Consider the following 22,478-nt stretch of genomic DNA (forward strand, 5'->3'; position numbering starts at 1 on the left):
CCCCCCCCCACGCCTATAGCCATTTTGTTCAGCCAATCAGAAAAGTCTGGAAATTATTTCTTTGAAGATAGCAAATCCCCCAGCCATCAGGCTAAGGGTTGTAAGTTATGCCCTGGGGACATATAGGGTTTTTTATAGAAAGTGTGGTCATACAAATTTCGGAGAGGGCCGAATTGGTAATCAGACGTCATTGAATTGGTAATCAGACGCTCTAGTGTTCTTTTTAAGAGTCAAAGTGATCGGAGGGCAGCTATCCCCTCCCCCCTTTACACACGTCGCATTGTCCCGAAATGTGTCTAACAGAAATTTTGAGATAGCCATTCTATTCAAAATAGTCTAAATATCATATAACAAGGCTTTTGGGGTTGAAACAAACCCCAGAGATTAGGAGCAAGGATTGTAAGTTATTCCCAGGGGGCATTTGAGGTTTTTATGGGAGGGATAGTTATTTAATTTTAGAAGAGGCTCAGTCTTTCTCCCTGAAAAAGACTATGTCAATATAAACCGGACAGAAATTAATTAAAAAAAACTTTTTCCACAAAATAGGTTTTTCAAAAAAAAGTAAAGAACTCTATTAAACCAAAAATGAACAAAAATAGAATCGAATTATCTACCAAGCATACAACTACCACAGAACGGTATCAATAAATAAATGAAACCCAAAAACAAACAGAAATTAAAACAAATAACAGAGTCAAATTCAAAACGACCAGAAATTAATATGAGTAGGGTTCTAAACCCCATGCTTCCTAAAAGCCAGAATATAATTTGTACTACTGAAAAACATTCTTTTAAATGTCTTCACTTTTATAACTTTAAGAAATCAAAATTAATTAAATTTTTAAGGAATAAATATCAGCATATGTATATTAAACTGACAATGCACATTTTTTTCAGTAAAGTACAAATTACATTCTGGCTTATAGAAAGCACAGGGTTTAGAACCCTACTCATATTAATTTTTGCTCCCTTTGTGTTTAGACTTATTTTAATTCTTTTTTGTTTTTGGGTTTCATTTCTTTATTGATACTAATTTGTGGTAGTTGTATGCTTGGTAGATTATTTGATTATATTTTTGGTTTAATTTTTGGTTTAATGGAGTTATTTACTTTTTTTTGAAAAACTTGTTTTGTACAAAATTTTTTTTGATTAATTATGTACAAAGAATTGTTTTCTAACTTCACACTGTCCAAATACTTTACCGCCCACCCACCCCCTAATATGCAAATATATATCCCAAATTATACAATTTTTATTTATTCTGTCACATTTATTTGTCTTGTCTCACGCTAAGCTGAAAGAAACTAGCGAAAAAAAAACCCGTTCTATAGTGCTTCAATGAATGAACGGCTTGAGCGGAAGGGGGTTTGTCATACAAGTGCCAGATCCTCTATGTACGTCTATTATTGTACAATTAATATGAATTGAAAATATATCATTTAATTTTTCAACAAGACAGTGGGAAAATTATAAAAAGGCCTTTTACATATTAATAATAATAAAAGTCCTGATTTTTATTATCAGTAGTATAAAAAAAGGCTTTTTGTATATTTTTATTCTCTAAATGAAATATCATTATTCTCTTAACCCGTTTTTATTTCCATCCTGTTTTAACTGTAAATAGAAAGACAGTGCGGTCTTAAAAATTGGCTATTTTTGTAATTTTTCATATCTGAGTGAAAGCTAATGACAAGTCACAGCCACGTGTTTATGGTAATTTGGCTTTCACCTGTTTCAATAATTTTCATTATATTTATTTTTAATCACCAGCTCCAGAGATTACGGCTGCCCTGCTCATCTGTGAATTTGCGAGCCATTTCTAAGGTTGTTGGTGGCCCAGAAGATATTGTGTAGTGGAGAGGAAGGTTAAATTTAGTGCATAATTTTGACCTAACAAGAAACTAGAAGCTGTTATCATGTTTCACTTCCTCTGTTTCGCTTTTTTTAGCTGCCAGGTGGCCTATCATGATGTAGCAAAGTGTATTAGATGTCACATTACTTGCTTCATTTCATATTTGAATCTCTTGCTCATCATTGAGCGTCGTTTCTGAGAAAAACAGCCAATATGTACCAACATAGATGTTCCTACGAGTGTGCCACACGTATAGTTGGAAGTGGAACTTTTACCATCAAGAACACACCAAAATATTCAAAATAATTAGAAGAATCTCAAAATAAAGTATAAAAGTAGAGTTATCTTGAAAGAAATTTCGAGAGAAAAACTAAAATCACTAGAAATACCAGAAAAATGTAGTATTTTTTGCTACATTTGTCTTTTCGTAAAACAAAAAATAACAACAAAATTATTCATCTGTGGAATGTGATTCTAAATTTTTTGAAATTCACAAAATTTGTCATAATTGACTTTCAACTTGAGGAGCTCAAAAAACTAACTGTACGACGATGTCATTAGAGACCAATTTTGGGCTTGTAGACATAAATCGACTGTTACCCTCGGTTACCCTAGAAATCACTCTCAAACCAACTGCAGCCGATGTGTCCCACCACGCCCCTTTTTTAACAATAGCTAGGCATGGATCATTAGATTACAAATAAAGGCCAAAGTCTTAAGTCTTCTTCACTTTGAGTAAACATAAAGAAAGTTCCTTAGTGCAAGGAAACTGATTCTTTACTGGCAAGCAGCCAATCCATTTTATTGGCTACTATCTTATTGATATTCTATCTATCAATGACAATCTTAAAATATTTTATTTACAAGGGTAATGTGAAAATTGCTAGCACTTATAAATATGGTTTTGGCTTTTCTTTGTAAATGAAGATATTTAGGCTATCAGTCTTAATAAAAATGTAGCATTAGGAAGTGGTTACATTGGAGGTTTTGAGAATTTGCAACTTCTACCTAAAAAGCATCAACATGCAGTTTTCAATTCACTGAAACTAGATGTCATTAGCAAACAACTTACTAGCCCCCCTCCCAATGAAAAAAAATGCTGAAAACTTAGTGTAATAGCATACTAGAAAATACCATGAATTCTTGCGGTAGGTATCATGCCCATAGATAGTGCTTGTGAAAATGGAATATGCTGGTAAAATAGCACATTACCTTATTTTCCCAATTCACTTCTTTGTTGAAGCCTTTCTTTAGTACTTGAATTTCACTGGTTTATTCTCAGAAACAATGGGCAGCATTTCCAAACATGATCTACAAAAAAAAAAAAAAAAAAAAAAAAAAAAAAAAAAAAAAAAAAAAAAAAAAACTTGAAATGCTATGTAATAACACTAGAATTTATCTGAGGAATTACAAGGGTAATCTTGTTGCAAGACTCTCTTTCTCAATTAGCCAAAATAGCAACCATTTCTTGCTTTATGCTTATCAGAGAATCTCTATTTAATTGATTTTTATCTTTAGTTCTAGTTCAATTTTCTACAGGCTAGTTAAAAACTTTTCTACTCCTAGGAGCATCCTATTTTTGGTTGTTTTCAGAACAAATTTTGTTACCACATATTTCATGCCCTAAACATCCAACATCATTGTAGGGCATAATCCTACCAATACACCTACATCCTCAATCACCTCTCTCAAATGGTGATTCAATGATTCTCTATAACATTTTTACTTACTAACTTTGATGTTTTCATTAGTTATTGATGTTCTAGGGCACCATGGGCAGCTTTCTTCATTGCTACTACCAGAAGCCACTTGTTGCAGTACCAAGCCGTCTGAGGTCTACACAACTAGGCATGATTTTCCTCCAATCCAACATATTCAAAGCTTCACTCTTTGTTGTCTCTCATAAAGTTTTAGTTTCCTTTAAATTCTTTATTATTATGCATTCCCATCTCATACATAGACAACCTTCTTTTTGTCTGACACCAAACGGATGGTCAAAAAGTACAATCTTTGGCAGCCAATCATCCTTCATTAATAAAATGTGGCCTATCCATCTTAACCTTTCTTTACTATAGCCTAGAAAGTGTGATTAAACCATATTTAGTAAAAAATTCGAGCAAAATCATCAAACTATCTAAATTTGCCTTATCTCCAATTTTAGTCACAATTAGCTTTTACTCATTATACACACCAAATTGATTAAACAGAAACCTTTTCCTTCAAGTACATGTCCCTTCGAAAAGAGCGATTTTGCAACAAGCCTGCAGCAGTAACCTGCACCAAAAGGATGAAATACTTATTTTAATGGACTGATTAGCCTCAGATATATCCATGCACCAAGCCAGAACTGTTCTTTTTGTTCTTTTCTTTAAAGATTTTCAGCTAATTTTAACATATTTTTAATCAAAAAATTGTTATAAACTAGATTTTTAAAATTAAATTATGTAGACAGATAGAACTGTTTCTCAGCTATTGAGTGACGGCAATTTTTTTAAATACACAGGACAACATAAACCTTCAGAGTAATTACTCTTCAGGATTTTCTTTATAGCTTTTATTTGATATTCGGTAAGTCAAACAAATACCTAAAACTATCCTTAGACAATTGACATAATCTAAACCGTTTGAGAAGAGCTTCTACCATTTATAAACCCTTTTCTGGTTCAAAGTAGACTTGTCAAGTGCAAGTCAATATTTCAAACCATCTGGATCATTTAGTTTTAAACTTGGTGCATAATCTTTTATTCATTTTTTTCAAAGCCTAAAATTTGCCAAACATAAAAAACCGGACACACCTCTAAAAGCATTAATACCATAGAAAATGAGATAAAACCACATTTTTATACAGCTATTGTTTGAAATACAGTCAGTCAAAGAAGTGCCTAAAAAAGTAACAAGTAATAAAACTATCCTCAGGTAATTACCATAATGTTTGCTAAAAATTCTGAGAAGACCTTGCACCATTTATAAATACTTTATCAGCTGAAAGTAGACAAGCCAAATGATGGTAAACATTTCAAATATGCTGGATACTTAATTTTAAACTTCACGCAGAATTTAATATCGATTCTTTGACCCATATTTCCAAAATCTAAAACTTGCCAAACATGCAAAAACAGGTTAATCATATCAGCACAATTCTGGAATGGAATTACTTCAGCATACTCAACTATTCAACTAGCTTTTGCTTAGATTTTGCTTTGCTATTTGTTTGCATGGGTTTATATTATGCTTTTGTTCTAGGTGCTTGAGTTCAAATAAATCAAAATCAATGAATTCTACATGGTGTCACAAGTCAATCACCCACCCATTAATTAACTGGAATACAGGCAATCTCAATTCAGAATGGAGAGCATTCAAAAGCATTGCAGCACTCATGTCCAACAGCTCTCTTACTGGAAAGTAAGAGAAAGTAGATCTGGTTGGGTGCAAAAGGCAGAAAGATTTTTAGCACTTATGAGCTTGCAAAACCTTAGAAAGACACAATAATGATCTAGCTGAAGCAGCTCAGTGACTATACAGTCTCAAAAAGAATAAACTATTTTCCTGCTATATGTTTTAGAAGCAAAACCAGAAGGATGTCAAAAACGTTGACAAATATATAACAGAGTTCAGGGTCCTAGTGCATAAATCACACCCAGCCGCAGAGGCATAATAAGCAAAATTTTGAATTTCCTTAACTCTGTTGGATACAAAAGGAAACATTCCTTAGTAAAACAAGAACAGTTTACTTGTTCCTTATTAATTAACTTCCTTAAACTTTTTAGCTAGCATTGTTCCTTAATAAAACGCAAAAAATGAGGAATAAACTGTAATAAGGGTTTTAAAAAAATAAAAATGGCTTTAAGTTTTAAGCTCTTGGGCCAAGAGCCCCCTTAGAAAGAAACCTTATAAAATCCTGAAAGCTACTTTAAAAATTCAAAGATAATTACAAATATCATTCCTAAAAGGGCTTCACTTTCACTTTATCTCTATCCCCCTTTAATAGTCAAATATATAGTCCAAATTATATATTCCCCATGAATTTTACATATGAAACTCTTTCCTTCATATTAATTTAATGGTAAACAAGCAACAACATGAAGCAACAGGGAAATTGATGAAAATATATGATTTGGCAATTTATTTTACCAGAGGAGGGGGGGGCGGAGGTAAGCATAGTGAGGAACTTTTAAGAAAAAATAAGGTAAGTATCTGAGAAGTTTTTCTTATGTAGTATTCAGAATTTTATAGCGTTTCCTTCTTAGGTGGCTAACACCAATAATTTTAGCCTTTCCTGATATATTGCTGATATGCCTTTTGGTAACCCACATGCATATAATGTTTTGAGTTAGTTCAATCTCCCCCTAAACATTCTCTAAAAGCTTTTCCTTAATAGCATTAGCTTCAATGGTACCAGTAATTATATTCGCAGTTAGTAGTAGTAGTTATAGCAGCAGTAGTAGTAGTACACACATATTGGCTTCTGGTCTCTTGAACATCTCCTTTATCCTGCCCTGAAGGTTTCAATATAATGCTGCAAGCCATTCCCTGAAATATTGCTGATACACTCTTTTGACAACCTGAATGCACAGAGTATTTTTTGATGTGCCTTAAATTGCATTGTCCAGCGAAATAAGGAAAAAATATGGAAAATTTATTTCAGTGTCTCCCCAATATTTCCTGCAATTTTCACATTAATACCATTAGCCCTAGCATTAGTAACAGTAGTATCAGCAGTAGAAATAGTAGGCTAGTATGCACATAGTGCCTTTAGTTAGTCCAATGCCCCTGTAAGTTTCAACTTAATGCTCTAGCCTGTTTCTAAAATATTGCTGACGTGTCTGTTTGACAACCTGCATGTACTTAGTGTGGTTTGATTTAGTTCAACTTCTGTCATACATTCCCAGAGATTTTTACCTTAATAACCTTAGCTTTAGTGGTAGTTGCAGTAGAAATAGTAGTGGTAGTGGTAGTAGTAATAGTGGCAGCAATATGTAGATATTACATACTTTTGGTCAATTGAACATCCCCTACATCAATCCCTGTAAATTCCAATTTAATACCCAAAGCAGTTCCTGAGATACACCCTTTTGACAACCTGCCAGCACATAGTGTGTTCTGATTTAGTCGAACACTCCCTGAAAGCTTTACCTTGATACCCTTAGTCTTTTTTACTCCAAGCATCAAACATGCTGAATTTACTACTTACTAAAGTACAGTCAGAGGATGTTAAAGAATCAAAGATAAACTATTTACAGACATATAGAACAAAACAAAAGTTTATAAAAAAAAACTTAGTAAAGAAAAAAGAAAAATTTTGAATGTAAGGAGGCAGAAAAAAACACTCCACTTGTTTCAAATTTCTAAGACAAAATATTTTAGGAAAGCTTTAAAAAAAACCTGAAATCAACCAGCAAATTAATAAACAAATGGAGTCTCCTAGTCTGGAATTGTGGCCATCATATTTTGAGGAACTAGATAGAAATTTGTCTTCCTTGCAATCGCCAGATAGCCTGGAGTCCTTGCAATCGCCAGGGGACTGTCTAGTATAGAGTGCATAGAATATTCCTTGCAGGAAGAAGACCAAGAGCTATGATATACACCAACAAAAAGAAGAGGCGGAGCAAGCAATAAACAAATCTCCTGGATATTCTGTAATAACCTGACATATTAAGTTTTAAGAAACTGATTTTAATAAAATCATTTGAAAATACAGCAACACAAATTATAAGTTATAAAGAAGTTGTGAAACAGTGGGTTCTACATAAAAAGTTTCGAAAATGACCAACAAACTAAGAGCTAATAGAATGGCCGTGGAGATACGGGAATCTTGTAATACCACTTCTTGTTTAAAACAAGACGTGTGGTTGGGGCATGAAGTATATATATGCCAGCTTTTGCAATAACACATGGTTATCTCTCTGAACTATTTAGTATGACTGCTGGATTTTTGGATTGATTTGGGAATTGTAAGTGTATGTGATTTAATTATTATTTGTACTTTATGATTATGTCTATAGACCAAGATTTTTGGATTGATTTGGGAATTGTAAGTGTACATGATTTAATTATTATTTGTATTTTATGATTATGCCAATAGACCAAGTGCTGTATCATTGTCTCCTTTAATGCTTAATAAAAGTTATTATACTATACCAAACCTCTCTAAAACGTTATTTAAGTATCTCGAGTAATTCTCAGTTGGTACACTCAAAATAAGTAGTCAGACCAAGGCCTAAGGCACACTACCAAAGTTTACTTACCTTAGGACCACAATTATACCCCTTACAAGAGTAGATTAACACACCAACCAAAACCTACGTTATACCAGCTGGGTGGCAACTATAACCTTACTTTACAACATCAAACCCTTACTTTGCTATAATTCTGCTCCTGAGCTGGATGGTATACCCACAAGAATATATAGACTTTTGAAGGTAGTCAAATGTCAGTTATTCTGAGTTTATTTTGCTTGGTGTTGGTATATAAGGTTTGATCTCAGCCATGGAATGAATCTCTAATGTTCCCACTTTATAAAAAGGAAACCCCATTTTACATAGTAACATCTGACCTATTAGCCATCAAAATAATTTAAGCAAGATATTTGAAAGGGTTATTGATAAGAGATTGAATTATTGGGCAGATAAGAAAAAAGTACTGGATGAAGAGCAGGGGGGTTTAGGTCTAGCTATTCAATAGTAGATCTAATTTTTATTTTAAATAGTTTAATTACTAAATACAGTTAGGGCAACAATCCAAGGAATATGGCATATCAATGCTTTTGTTTGCAGATGACATTGCATCAGTGGCGAAACCTCAAGATGACATGCAGATATTTTTAAATCTTGCTGCGGATTATGTGGATCTCAAAAGATTGCAATTAAATGTTGATAAAACAGAAAGTATGATTTATATTAAACAGAGAAGCAATAACAAACAGGTTTGCAAATTTTATTTTAATGGGAAAGAGATCCAGGGAAGTAAAAGAAGCAAGTTATTTAGCTTTTTGTTTTTTTCTGCTAATGACACCTGGGAAAAAACATACTACAGCCAGCTTTGCAAAAGGCAAACCAGCTGTGTTTACACTAAATAAAAATAGTATTTTAAAGGAATATAATAGCCTAAAGATGTTAAACAAGTACTCAAATCCAAAATAATGCCAATCCTTCACTATGGTGCTGAGATCTGGGGGACAGACTTGGTTAAACAAATGGAGCTGTTTCAGCTCCAATATTATAGATAAACATATGGACTGAGAAAACAACATATAATCTTGTTATAAAAGGGTATTTAGGATTATATTCATTGAGAAAAGATTGATTAATACAGATGGCGAAATTCTGGCTAAGGTTATTGCATTATCCTGAACACAAGCTAGCCAGAGCTGTGTGTGATAAATTGCTAAAGCTGAATACCTTTGTGGCCATTCCAGAAAAAAAAAAAAAAAAAAACACTGATAGATGAAAGTGGTTTTTCCTATAAATAGAATAATGGGTAAAGCCCCCAAGAAAGTGAGAATATTTTCCTTTGAGAATCAATGACAAGGCTAGAAGACCCAAGAGATTCAACATTGGGGTGTGGGAACAAGTACTTTGACTGGTTTATTTTTCTATAGAAATGTTAAAGAGAGTTTTGGCAAAAAACATTATTTCAATTTAAATTTACCAATAAAAATATTAAAATTTGGATTCAGGTGCACGCCAACTGTCTCCCAATTTAAAAAAATTGAAGGGATATTAATTTTACGATTTGATAACAAATTTGCTGGCTATGCAGTATTTTGGAGGATGGACTAGGACATTGTCTTTTTAGGTACAATGACAGAACAAACCTAAGGGGAGATTTGTTCAATGGTGGAAATGATGAGCTGCTACTGGGGATTGTTAAATCAACCTCTCCTAGATATATAGTGGCAATAAGCAATTTAATTCTGAAGGGTTTAAAGGCTTGAAAATGGGAGTTTTCTTTTATCTGTTTGTATCAGTTTCTCATACGGCTTTAGCAGCTTAGGAATACATACATTTATAAATTCGCCCTTTCCCAGTAACAAATACTATATGTAAACAATGGGCAAACAACATAGCTTACAGCCCTTGCCCCAAGGGCTATAGGGGTTTTGTCATCCAAAGAGGCATAGTTAATGAACCTTTCAACTATGCCAAACAAGATGGCTATCTCAAAACTTTTATCAGATGTCTTAAGGGAAATAAGGAACCTGGGGCTGTTTTCCCTCCAATTACTTTTGATTCTTAAAAAGGGCACTAGAACTCTTAATTTACAATTGAGTGAGCCCCTCTAAAGTTTCCATGACAACTCCTTCCTTAGGTGCCTTAGTGAAAAAGAATGATTAATAATGCATACACCCCACTTCACTCTTTACCAAGGCAGCATTATTGTATTGTCTATGATACCAGTGAAACTCACATAATCCTCATTTATAATAAACTAATAAATTCTAATCCTTTATATTATTTTTATTTACAAACTGTTATTCCACAATCAATTTCTGATGATATCCTACCATATAAGCAGTTAGGGTTCAAAAAAATTTGCACAAACTGATATCCCAGGTTTGATTAGCCATTAAATTTTTGATGCTTTTATTTAGTTGCCTGCTGCTTAGAAAGGGCCAACTATAACTTTGTGTGTTATTTTCTTTATGTTTGGTTTTTAATTTGTCCTCAGGACTTTTATCTTTGTTTTCTTTACTTTTGCACAATGACAACAGTTAAGCAGAGGACTTGCAAAATATCTGCATACTTATCTTTCCTTTTTTTACTGCCTGGTAATATCCTTGCTTTTCCTCAGTCATATTTTACATCATATTGACTGTAATCAAAAGATGACAAGATCTCAATATTTTACAAGTCTAATACCCACTGTGTTGACAGAGAATTAGGTGGATTAGGATACAAATTTACCAAATTAGCCATGTATCATGTGTAGAGAAAGTTTATAAAAGTGTTGTAAATAAGTCTTTTTTCAACTTCTTGAGTCCCATTAGTAGTTGACTGATACACTACACAGTTCCCATAGAAAGTGATTTCCATCAGACTATCACATTATGCAGTATTAAGTTGCTTGAGAGCTTCTACCCAGGGGCATGCCATTTGTCTTCTCTGCTGTAATACAGCAAAAGCTTTTGTTTCCATATTGCACAACAACATTCTATAAAGAACAGAATCCTACGGTGTTGATGGTTGGCTATTTGAGGTGCTTACAAACTTCCTTGTTGACATTCATCTCAAAGTGTTCTTAACAGTTTCATTTCAAAAAGAAGTCAAGTGTATCAATCCCAAATAAGCATTCTTGAGCCAGGTTTCACTTTGTAATCATATAGAACCTAGTGATGACCTTTCAATAAACTTCACAATTTTGCTGATTAAAAAAAAAAATTAATAATCTCTATAGAAAATGACAGATTTACTAAAAAAATGATATGCAATTAAATGTGTTGCTTGTCAACTTCAATGCATGAAAACAAAGCAGCTTCTCATTTCAAAGGCACAAAATATTAAAGTTCATTCTGACTTTATCAGCAAAGGAGTAGCAATAAAAAGATTAGGAACTGGTGCACTAAACATACACTTTTATATAGTGATGAGAGACAAAACCTGCCAGGCTGGTTAGTTTCAAGAGACCACTATTGAGAAATGGAATGCAAAGAGTAGTTTTTATTGCATGACAATATTTAAACTGTTGTTTAAATATTAAACTGTTGTAACCTAGGTTAGGTTACATATTTAATATATGGTATGCTTTACCACCCATCCCCCTAATGTGCAAATATATAGCCCAAATTTGTATATAAACTATTATATGTTCATCCTATTTTATTTTATTTCATTAGCATTAACACAATTTGACTTTTTAGAAGTGTCTGTATAATCAACCAGTACCAAAGATTAATTACAAAAACAAAATTTCATATTTTTTTTATGGAGCTGTTAAGCCTGTAATAAAAAAAAAAAAAAAAAAAAAAAACAACTATGCCTTCTCTGAATAGAGTTTTCTTCAGATCTTATCTGGGATGAGCCCCTAAGCAAAGTGAAATAATCCATCTCCAGGAGGCTAGGAGTTATCAGTTATCATAAAATGTAAAGGTCCCCTCCATGACAACTCCATTGTGCCTCTTTTTATGTTAAACATCAGACTAGTCATAGGATACACATAGCCTACCATTTTTTGGCTGGTATTCTAAAAAGATATATTACTTTTCTTCAAAGAACAAAATGCACAAAAACTTCTGGAAACCCAGATGCCAAGCCCTCTGCATATCAAACAGTTCATGGTAATGAACTGTAAGTAAGGAGCAACCTGGCTCAATGGTAACCAAAACTCTAAAAAACCCAATTTTGATACCAATAGATACATCAAACGAATCAGATTTTAATTCTGATTTCAAATACATGAGTTTCATCAAGTTTAGTCTTACCCATTAAAAGTTACATGCCTGAGAAAATTTGGCTGATTCTTGAAAAAGGGGGAAAGACCCCCTAAAAGTTATAAAACCTTAATGAAAATCACACCATCATATTCAGCATATCAGAGAACCCAACTGTAGAGGTTTCAAGCACCTATCTACAAAAATGTGGAATTTTGCATTTTTTTGCCAGAAGAAAGATCAGGGATGCATGTTCATTTGTTGTTTTTTTCCCAGGGGTGATTGTATCGACCCAGTGGCCCTAGAATATCATGGGAGAGCTCATTGGAAGGGAAATTAAAAGTTCTAGTGCCCTTTTTAAGTGACCAAAAAAATGGAGGGCAACTAGGCCCCCTCCCATGCTCATTTTCTCCCCAAAGTCACCCACTCAAAATTTTGAGATAGACCTTTTATTCAGCATGATCGAAAATATAATAGGTACGTATTTTAGAGTGACTTAATCGACAGCAATTCCCGGAGAGAGGGTTGAAAGCTATGAACTTCACCCACTGTTACTACATAAGAATGGTTTTTGGGACATATGCAAACGTTTTCAGGGAGGATTTTTTCTTGTAGGTGGAGGGGAGGTCAGGGGTTATATGGGAGGATCTTTCTACAAAGGAAGTTTTCATGGGGGAAGGGACATTGCTATGAAGGGGGAGCTGGATTTCCCAGCATTATTAAAGAAAAAGATCAGAAATTAAATAAAAAAACAAGTTTTTCAACTGAAAGTAAGGAGCAACATTAAAACTTAAAACAAACAGAAAATATTACATATGTGATTGGGTTCACCCCCTAGTCAATACCTTGCTCTTTAAGACAAATATTTTTTAGTAGTTTCATAAGAGCTATTTATTCTAATTTCTGGCCTTTGCAATGAAGGGATAATTTTTAAAGAATTGGAACAAAATTCAAACTTTAGCTTAAAGAGCAAGGTATTGACTAGGGGGTGAACCCCCTAATATATGTATTAAAAATCAATGAATATAGAAGTTTGTTATGTAAGTTAATTTGTAAGTTACATATATTTATTACTAATAAAAATGTTTGTAAATAAAATTAAAAAAGTTTCAAGAAAGCCATTTAACCAAATAAAACTAAAATTAATATGCAAATTTTGTTTTAATTATTCATGTATGGTGAGCCAAAATCAAAACCTGCATTAATTCAAAAACGTTGAAAAATTAAATTAAAAAAACAAGTTTTTTAACTGAAAGTAAGGAACAACATTAAAACTTAAAATGAACAGAAAGTATTCCATATATGAAAGGGGCTGTGCCCTCTTCAATGCCTCACTCTTTACACTAAAGTTTGACTTTCTCACAACTCTACTTTTTTTAAACAATAAAAAACTTTAGTGTAAAGAGCAAGGCATTGAGGAGGGTACAGCCCCTTTCATATATTGAATAATTTCTGTTTGTTTTAAGTTTTAATGTTTTTCCTTACTTTTAGTTAAAAAAACTTGTTTTTTTATTTATCAATCCAAGATCAGTCATGGTAAAAGCATAACAAGTGGTTTTCTGGTTGTGATAGCTAGTTACATATTGGAGAATATTGAGTTTGCTATTGATTCATAGGTATCATCTTCCTATAGGTAAAGCACTTGAAACAGTTTCCTTATTAAAAAGTCACTTTCCTCCAGTTTGATACTTTCTTCGAGGCCCCTTTATAAGGGGAATAGCAGTCATTGATCAAAGAAGTTTAGATTGGGGTTTATTTAATTAAAAATTAAAAGTTCTGGTGCCTTTTCCACGGTCAAAAGTCTCCCTACCCCTATTCAAAAAAATATTGGATCCTTTAATATAGCAACATTTTTTTGAAGGGAGGGAGGGATGTTAGGGTTCCTGGAATTTTTGCCAGAAAGCTTTTATCCCTAATCATTATCAAACTTAAGGTTGTAAAACCTTGTCCCAACAGGTTTGTCCCAAAAGTTTAAACTTGTCTCTCATTTGCATGAGAAATAAACTCTACCCCCACCCCCTAGTGTGCAAATATAGGTAAATATCTACCAAATCATATTATTGAGTTAGGAATAAAGTGAATACACTATTTAATGCCTTTTTTATGCTGATTACAAATATAATAATCATTTCTATCGGAAATGAATTTCAGCCCCCCTATATATACCTAACCCAATTTAACCTAACCCTGAATTGGCATATATAGGGGGGAGGGCTGAAATTCATTTCCAATAGAAATGATTATTATATTTGTAATCAGCATAAAAAAAGGCGGTCAATATCTAAAAAATCACATTATTGAGTTAGTAAAAAAGTGAATACACCATTTGATGCCTTTTTTTATGCTGTTTATGAATATAATAAGCATTTGTATTGGAAATGAGTTTCAGCCCCCCCCCCCCACTATATAGGCCAATTCAGGGTTTGGGTCGGTATAGCCTATATTGGGGGGGGCTGAAATTAATTTCCAATAGAAATGCTTATTATATTTGTAATCAGCATAAAAAAGGCATCAAATGGTGTATTTACTTTATTCCTAACTCAATAATATGATTTCATAGATATTGACCAAAAAGGCATCGAGTGGTATATTCACTTTATGCGTAAGTCAATAATATGATTTGGTAGATATTTACCCAAATATATACCCTGCATTGGTATATATGGGGGCAAGGCTGTGCCCAGGATTTTTTTGAGGGGATTTTACTAAAAAAAAAATGGAGGGGGGTCTACACACAAAACAAACTAAAAAAACATATACAAAATTTGTTTATATCCATTTTTGGTATGTTTTTACAAGTCAGACCCATATTTTTTTTTTGGGGGGGGGGCTCAAACCCCCTAATGCCCCCCCCCCCCCCCTCTGGGTACAGCCTTGTATAGGGGTGGGGGTAAAATTCATTTACAACAAGAATGATTGTTATATTTGGAAAGAGCATAAAAAAGCATTGAGTAGTATGTTAACTTTATTTATAAGTCAATAATATCAACTGCCAAAAATTTACCATATCAGGACTCTCTAGAGGGAAGAGTGGAGGTAGCCTAGGTACTTCAAAATACCTTCCCAGGACATAGGCTACTTTAGCCTGTAGACCCATCCCTGAAAGTTTCATTTTCCTCACCTGACCCCTTTCCAAGATAGCCAAAAGTAGCATTTAGGGGTCAAGTTGATCCAAACAATGAAAAATTTGGCCTACCTTCTGAAGCTCAGAATATCCAGTCCAGGTGAAATTTTAAAGTGAGTTATAGCAGCCTAGTGTCCAATAGACTAATCCAGCCCCTCTCCGTTGTAATATCTAGCCCTCTTCTTACTTCCCTGGTCTTACTGCAATTAAGTAGCCTACACTAGTGCTACCAAATCTATGTGAGTGCTACAAAGCTCCAATTGGCTATTTAGAATTTTTTTTTTATTTCCGTTCTTCTAAGCATTTACCTTTTTAAATCACTCATCAAGCATTCCATGTATATTCAATCGTATTTTTGGGTGAATTACAATAAATATTTCCTTGCTCGATTTGGGTGTTTGCCGGAAATGCTGTTAAATTCCAAACTCTACTTGGAAAGATTCTAAAGCCGCGTCTACATTCAGCATTTTCTAGAAAACCGGGCCGGAAAACTGGGAGGCAGGTAGCAGTCTACACTGGTAAGAATCGCAACAAATTCAAAAGATCGAAATGCAGCCGTGTGACTTGCTTATGATCTGGTCACAAGGTCCTTGAAGACGTGAGGTGACCTCAAATCAACTCAACCAACTCAACAATGACTTGCTTATGATGGCGTTGGCCATAAATCAAGCTTCAAGTGATTCATTTTTGCTAGTATATTCTGCTCTATCTCTTTTGTTGAAGCTAAACAGGAAGAAAAAGTCAATACTGGAAGCATGTTTTGCAAATGAACTCTTAAAACTGCAAGAAAAGCCTCTATACTAGATCTATTTGGATTCTTCCCCAGTCTCATGACTGGTGGAATAATGCTCTCCAAGGAAAAAGTGAATCCGAGTTTTACAATTTTTTTAGAATGGATAGAGAGACTTTTTATTGGGTATTGTCAAAAGTTGAAAAGAAAATATTAACCCAGGACACTCAATTGAGAACAGCAATTCCCACCTACAAAAAAGTTGCAGTTGCACTGCATGTGCTAGCCACAAATGCAGATTATAAAACTATTTGGTCACTTTTTGGCATAGAACTGCTTGTTCCAGAGCTGATGAAATGACCTGCTACAACAACTGAATTTGTTAAGTTAGAATCAGAATTTAACGAGCTTTGGGGATTTACGTTAACTGTTGGCGCCATTGATGGCTGCGACATCCCTATTCATCCTCCAGCAAAGTTTGCTACAGACTACTATAATTACAAAGGCTGGTATAGTGTACGGGTTTTGGTTGTTTCTGATGCCAAATATAATTTTTTGTATGCTAAGGCCGGTATCCCCGGTAGGTGCAGTGATGCTTGAGCTTTCAAAAGGACAAATCTTCATGAAAAAGCAGCTCAAAACAGACTTTTTCTCAGCCTATCTCGAAAAATTGATGGTTTTAAATATACCGCTGCACTTTTTGGGTGATGGGTCCTATTTTCTGTAGGTCATCAAATTTGTCCTTCCAAATTTCAATTAGTTAGAAAGTTTCTTCATTCGACCATTTGGGAGAGAGTTTTTGGAAGCCTCTCTGTCTTTTTTGGTAAATCCCATGGCTTCTTTTTTGAATTTAGTGCTTACTAGAGTTGCCAGAAAAAGGAAACAACCCATCTTCACTATCCATTTTCTGGCATGCCGGCCCATTTATTGGCGTCTTTTTGTGCCATACCCAGAAACAGAAAACTGGGACGACAGTAACGGTCTACATTACCCATTTTTCCAGTTTTCCAGAAAACGCCGAATGTAGACGCGGCTTAAGATAGTCACCTAAGTTATTCTTAAAAGTTCTTCCCTTGACTTAACTTTTCTTCCTTCATGGTAAAATATATAGCCTAATTTTCATATTCTTTTAATTTTCTCGTTGCTTCATGCTGTCATCGTTGCTTGTTTGTCGCTAAATTGCATTTTACTGAAAATTAAATGTCTTGAACGGTCCATGGAAAGAACTTGTAAAGTTGAACTGAATATTCAATATAGCATGATAATAACTGTTGAAAGCTCAGTAATTCAAGAGTTTATGAAGGATGCACATTATTTTTTTGGCCTATTTCCATTGGCATGGAAAAACTTTTCTATGATATAAAAAAGGCATTTGATATGCTAAACAACGAAATTTTGCTGGAGAAAATTAATAACACCGGTATGAGAGTTAATGGCCTAGATATAATAAAATCTTACCTGCATGGTCGAAAAATTCAGGTAGAAATAAATGGCACCTGTCAAGCCATATTGTTAGTGACGATATTGGAGTCTCCCAGGGATCAATATTAGGACCATTACTATTTTTGATTTATATAAATGAACTTTCGAGGTGTTTGCCCCAAGATAGTAGCTTAGCAGTAAGTTTTGCAGGTAATACAGCAGTGATAATAACAGCTAAAACCCCATCTTTGTCGGTTCAGAAAATGGTTATAGCAATGAAATCTTTGAATAAATGGTTTCCATGTATCCATGTATTCCATGTGGTTTCCATGTACCTATCTCCGAATTTTTCTAGAACTGTATTCATGATTTTTGGGCGGTCACAGCGGACAATAAATAAAATTATCATAGAAGAGTTAATTGTAAATCAAAATAGGATAAAAAGGGTAAATTCATTTCATTACCTTGAGATTATTCTCAACGAGCTTTTATCCTTCCGTAAACATTCTGATTATTTTAGATTAAAACTTGCCCGTATCTTAGGTTGTCTTCATAGATTGAAACATCTTTTTCCTTTTTCCATCCATAAAATTTTTATATCATTTTGTAATTGAATCATATTTAAATTATTGATCTGTAATCTATCTCAACACATTTAGGGTCCATCTGCAACCTCTTCGGTTAATTCCAAATAAGGCTATTAGAATTCTGGGTACTTTTGTTCATTGCCCAATGAGGCTTCAAAATCTCTCAGAAACTCAAACTTTATGTGTTTTTCTCAATATAATTAATATTAAACAACTGAAAGACCTGCATACAGTAGTGTGATATTATGATATTCAATCTTCAACAAATTATTTCCATGATTTGGGTATAATCGAGACTCCCATTTCTCTTGCCCACCACGTCAGCTCTAAGAGGTATCGCTTTCCTCCAATTAAATCAAAAAGAGCTAGATTCTCAATCAGATATCAGATTCCTCATATTGCAAATAAACTTATTTAGTAGAAATGTTCCCCAGTTTCAAGAGCAGATCTTCTTTGAAAAAACATATTTCAAAAATGGTTCGTTGTTTGGATGTTTCGATTGATGAATAATTGCTATTAGTATGAATTGTGTTGTGGTGTTCTCGCGCTGGGATGGCCTCCTCTGTTGTCTTCTACATTGTATGTTTTTTGTTTTGTTTTTTATATCCTGTATTTGTAATTTTGGCATTTTCTTATAATTGTTTATGGCCGATATATCGAGCCTTGCTCTCCGTCGACCAGCTTAGAAGTTTATTTGTCATGTCTTTTTGTCAATAAAAGATCTTGTCTTGTCACATTCTGCAACAATTTGTGGTAGGGTTTTGCTACTTTAGAGGAGATTTGACAAGTTTCAGGATAAAATAAATAGCAAAACTAAGACGAATTTGACCTTCTATATGTTTCCTTGAACTTTAATAGATTGTAGGTGAAACTAGCCTAGCTTTATTGAGTCCAAGGAAAATCAGCCCCCCCCCCTTTGCATACAACTACAGTCCACATGCGAGTCAACAAAGAAATATCGATCATCACTAAGGTTCTATGACTATCTACCTTAGTTCTGTCCCAAGATGGATGGACGGATGATAGACTATCTATCAACAAGGAAAAATGACATCATTTTATACATTCCTGGAAAAGGCGTATGCCAGATTTGCCTCTCACTCACACTATCAACTGTCTTGGCTTTTTCACCAATTAGTCATAACTTGTTGCCAACTTGATTTTAATATTAATTTGTGTTTGATGACAAGACTGCATTTTTAGGTGCTAGTGATCGGTACATTATCAAATTGTAACATTAACTGGTAGTTTGGATTTTTTAAATTATTGGAGGGGAAATCTCTGGCATTTTAATCAGTATTACAAAAATGTAAGGAGAAGTAGGCAACATACATTTTTAAAAACGTAGCAGAGAGACATTATTTTTATTTTGTTGACTTTTTAAAAAAATTAAACAAAATTTAATATGTTTGGTTAATCTTAATGTCAGATGCATATTGGTTTTATCCCATTGACATGGAAAACCCAAGTAACTTATTTTTACATAAATTATACTCTCACTTAGCTCACGTAACTTAGGTTACTTAGGAAGTTGAACATTTTTCAATTTAGTGATGATGACTTGAGAAATTCATTATAGCCTATACTTGAAAAATTGCATCAATTGAAAATATGATCATTGATTTTATTATAACTTGACTTGACTTCTGGACCGGACGTTCTTGTTGGTTGCGTCGGGGCCATTTTCTTCATACGTTGACGGATCATCTCTCCGTAGGATATTCAGTCATATGCTTGATTTAAAAGTCATAGGAGGTCGTTTCCGAAGTTTTGTCGCCATCTCTTCCTTGGTGTTCTGGGAGGGTGACTGCCGTGTACTCTAACTTTGAAAATCATTTTTGGCAGTCGCAACTTCTCCATCCGGTGAACAAGGCCCAGATATCTAATTTGTTATAGGTGCACTCTATGGAGTTTTGTTGTTTTTCAATTTATCTGTTCCTAAAGTTCTTGGTTAAAGACCTTGTCAAGGTATGTTATACCGGCTACCAGTACGGTGAATACATTTTGTTTCAAATGCTGAGACTTTTTTGCTCCTCCTCCAGTTTCAGAGTCCACGTCTCGCAGACGTATAGGGCAACAGGAACAATTAAGGAGTTGAAGATTCGTAGCTTTAGCTGTATTGATAGATGCTTATTCTTGAATATATTTAAAATCAGTATAAAAATCCGATTCATTTGATGTATCTATTAGTATCAAAATTCCGTTTTTTAGATTTTCAGTTACTATTGAGTGGAGTCGCTCTCACTATACAGTTCGTTAACACGAACTGTTTGATTGAAGTGGGGGAGCAGCCTTTTGATTTTTGTACTTCCTAATGCAAGTCTTCTTTTTATGTCGTCACTGCAACTATTGTCCGATTTTAATAGAAATACTTTAATAGAGACACTTTCCAAGATGGGCAGCTCATCTAGAAATTGGCCGTGACTACTATGTAATTCTAGGACTCTGGCTTTTCAATATCTCATTTTTTTTAGTTTACTGAATAAAATTTAGGAATGGGCCAAGAGAATAGTTGACTTGTGAAAATTTGTTTAGCAAGTCTAAATTATGAGCAAAATTGTTTGATAAGTAAGATAATGCACCTGTCGCTGCTAGAAAAACTAGGAAGAATTTGACCTTTATTTATTGACAAAGTGTATTTGTTATTTTTAGAAAAATGAAAATAGTACTTATGTATCAATGCAAACGGAAAAATTTCAATGTGGAGGGACCTAAGTAAAATTTTATAACTTCTACAATTCAACTTGGCTACTTTGGGCAATATGTATCCAAAATTAAAAATAAAAGAAAATATTGTAAAATAATTCGTTTTCAGTAAGGCACAAATGAACCAGAAGGCTTTAAAGATTCACAATTAGAGCAGGGGGAAAGGGAACAGTATCAAAACTCTGGTTTGCAATGATTTCTGTTTGTTTTAAGTTGGATTTGAATATTCAATTTAAGCTCGGTTCGTTGTAAGATTTATTTATTGATCTGTATTAGTGTCTATTGTATGTTTGCTAGCTTGATTGCTTATTTAATATCGTTTCGTTTCGGGTTTCACATATTCTTAAATAGTAAATTCAGGTCGTTTTGAGTTTGAATTATTAAAGGAATTGATTTCTGCAGGCCTTGGGTATGATAGGGCTCTTTACTTTTCTTTGAAAAACTTCTTTTTCGGAAAGTTTTTAATCAATTTCTGTTCGTTTTTATTGCAAAAGTTTCAATTTTTTCAAAATTTCCAATTTCAAGGTTTAAGTTTGTTCTTAAACTCAAAGCTTGATAAAAAAAATATCGATACACCAAGGTGATGTTTTTCTTTCAACACTAAAGTTTGAAATTTCAATACCCCCGATTTTCCTGAAAGTAGTCACAAATATCAACACTTACAAGAAGTCGCAGTCACAGATGAAAGTTGTCAGAGTTGAAATAGTCTCATTTGCAACCGCCATAATAATAATAATAATAGTAGTAGAATCAGTAGTAATCCTGAAAGTTTGACTTTAAAACCCTTACCCTTTCTTAAAAAATTTCAGATTCGCTTTTTTGATAACTTGGATACATATAGTTTAGCTACTCTATATATTGCTATATGTTTAACTTAACATACCTTTAATATTTCTTGAAATTTCGTCCCAGTACTCTTAACCTTCTCGGGAACACCCAAGATCAAGCACTCCCCTTTCTTAATGATAAATCCTGCATGTAAAATACTGACAAATTGCATAATTTATATTTCTTGCCCTGGGGGCTGTGGGAACATGGTATCCCCAGAGGCATAGCTATTGGACGTTATAATTATTTTAAATAAATATTTTTATTTTCAAAATCTCTATCGGTGTTATCGGGAACAGCTAAGAGGGCAAGAGGATGGATGTCCTTCAATCCTTTATCAACATCCCTCCTAACATGCCTTTAGGTTTTCAACTTAATACCCTTAATTGTTCCGTAGATATTGCTGTTGTCTCCTTTGAAAATCCCTCCTGCGCATTTTATTTTGTTTGGCATCCCCCCTCAATATTTCCCTAAGAGTTGTACTTTAATATTCTTAGTAGTTTTGGAGATTAGGATCAAACTTGTCCTTTTTTTGCAATAACGAAAATTGTTTATATGCAATGGGCAACTTCAATAACTTGCAACACTTGATCCATAGGATGTGGGGTTCAATAATTCTGGGAGGTATAATTATTTGACTTTCTGACTATATTGAAAAAAAGGGCTATTCCAAAATTTTGATTAGATATCTTTGGAGGGAGGGCAGCTGGAAAAGGAATGGGAGGAGGACTGGCTTCTCTCTGGTAATATTTTAACATCCTCCTCAACATGCCCTGAGAGCTTGAGCTTTGTAACCTCGGCTGTCCTTGTAATATTGCAGATGAACCTTTTTTCATAAACATATTGCACAGAGTATTTTAAGA

General features: G+C 33.8%; 1 protein-coding gene across 7 annotated transcripts in view; it reads right to left on the reverse strand.

Annotated features, from left to right (window-relative positions):
* The window catches only part of LOC148939965 (uncharacterized), a 125,190-nt gene that overhangs the window by 31,874 nt on the left and 70,838 nt on the right, over positions 1-22,478 (reverse strand). Inside the window, exons 1-2 of one of the 7 annotated variants that reach the window (XM_089106217.1) lie at positions 15,651-15,734; positions 3,065-3,163 (exon numbers count right to left, since the gene is read on the reverse strand). The exons of 1 other annotated variant lie outside the window; for it this stretch is intronic. Coding sequence is in view for 1 of the 6 variants with exons in the window: in XM_089106214.1 (XP_088962340.1) it covers positions 3,583-3,600 (18 nt within the window). In the remaining 5 variants the exon portion in view is untranslated. Of the gene's footprint in view, positions 1-3,064; positions 3,164-3,582; positions 3,929-15,414; positions 15,627-15,650; positions 15,760-22,478 lie in introns of those variants that run through there. 5 more of the 7 variants (XM_089106215.1, XM_089106214.1, XM_089106216.1 and 2 more) reach the window with 5 other exon arrangements.

Source organism: Artemia sp. Qi Xiang Cuo, chromosome 20, assembly GCF_049724085.1.
Source record: "Artemia sp. Qi Xiang Cuo chromosome 20, ASM4972408v1, whole genome shotgun sequence".
NCBI lineage: Eukaryota > Metazoa > Arthropoda > Branchiopoda > Anostraca > Artemiidae > Artemia > Artemia sp. Qi Xiang Cuo.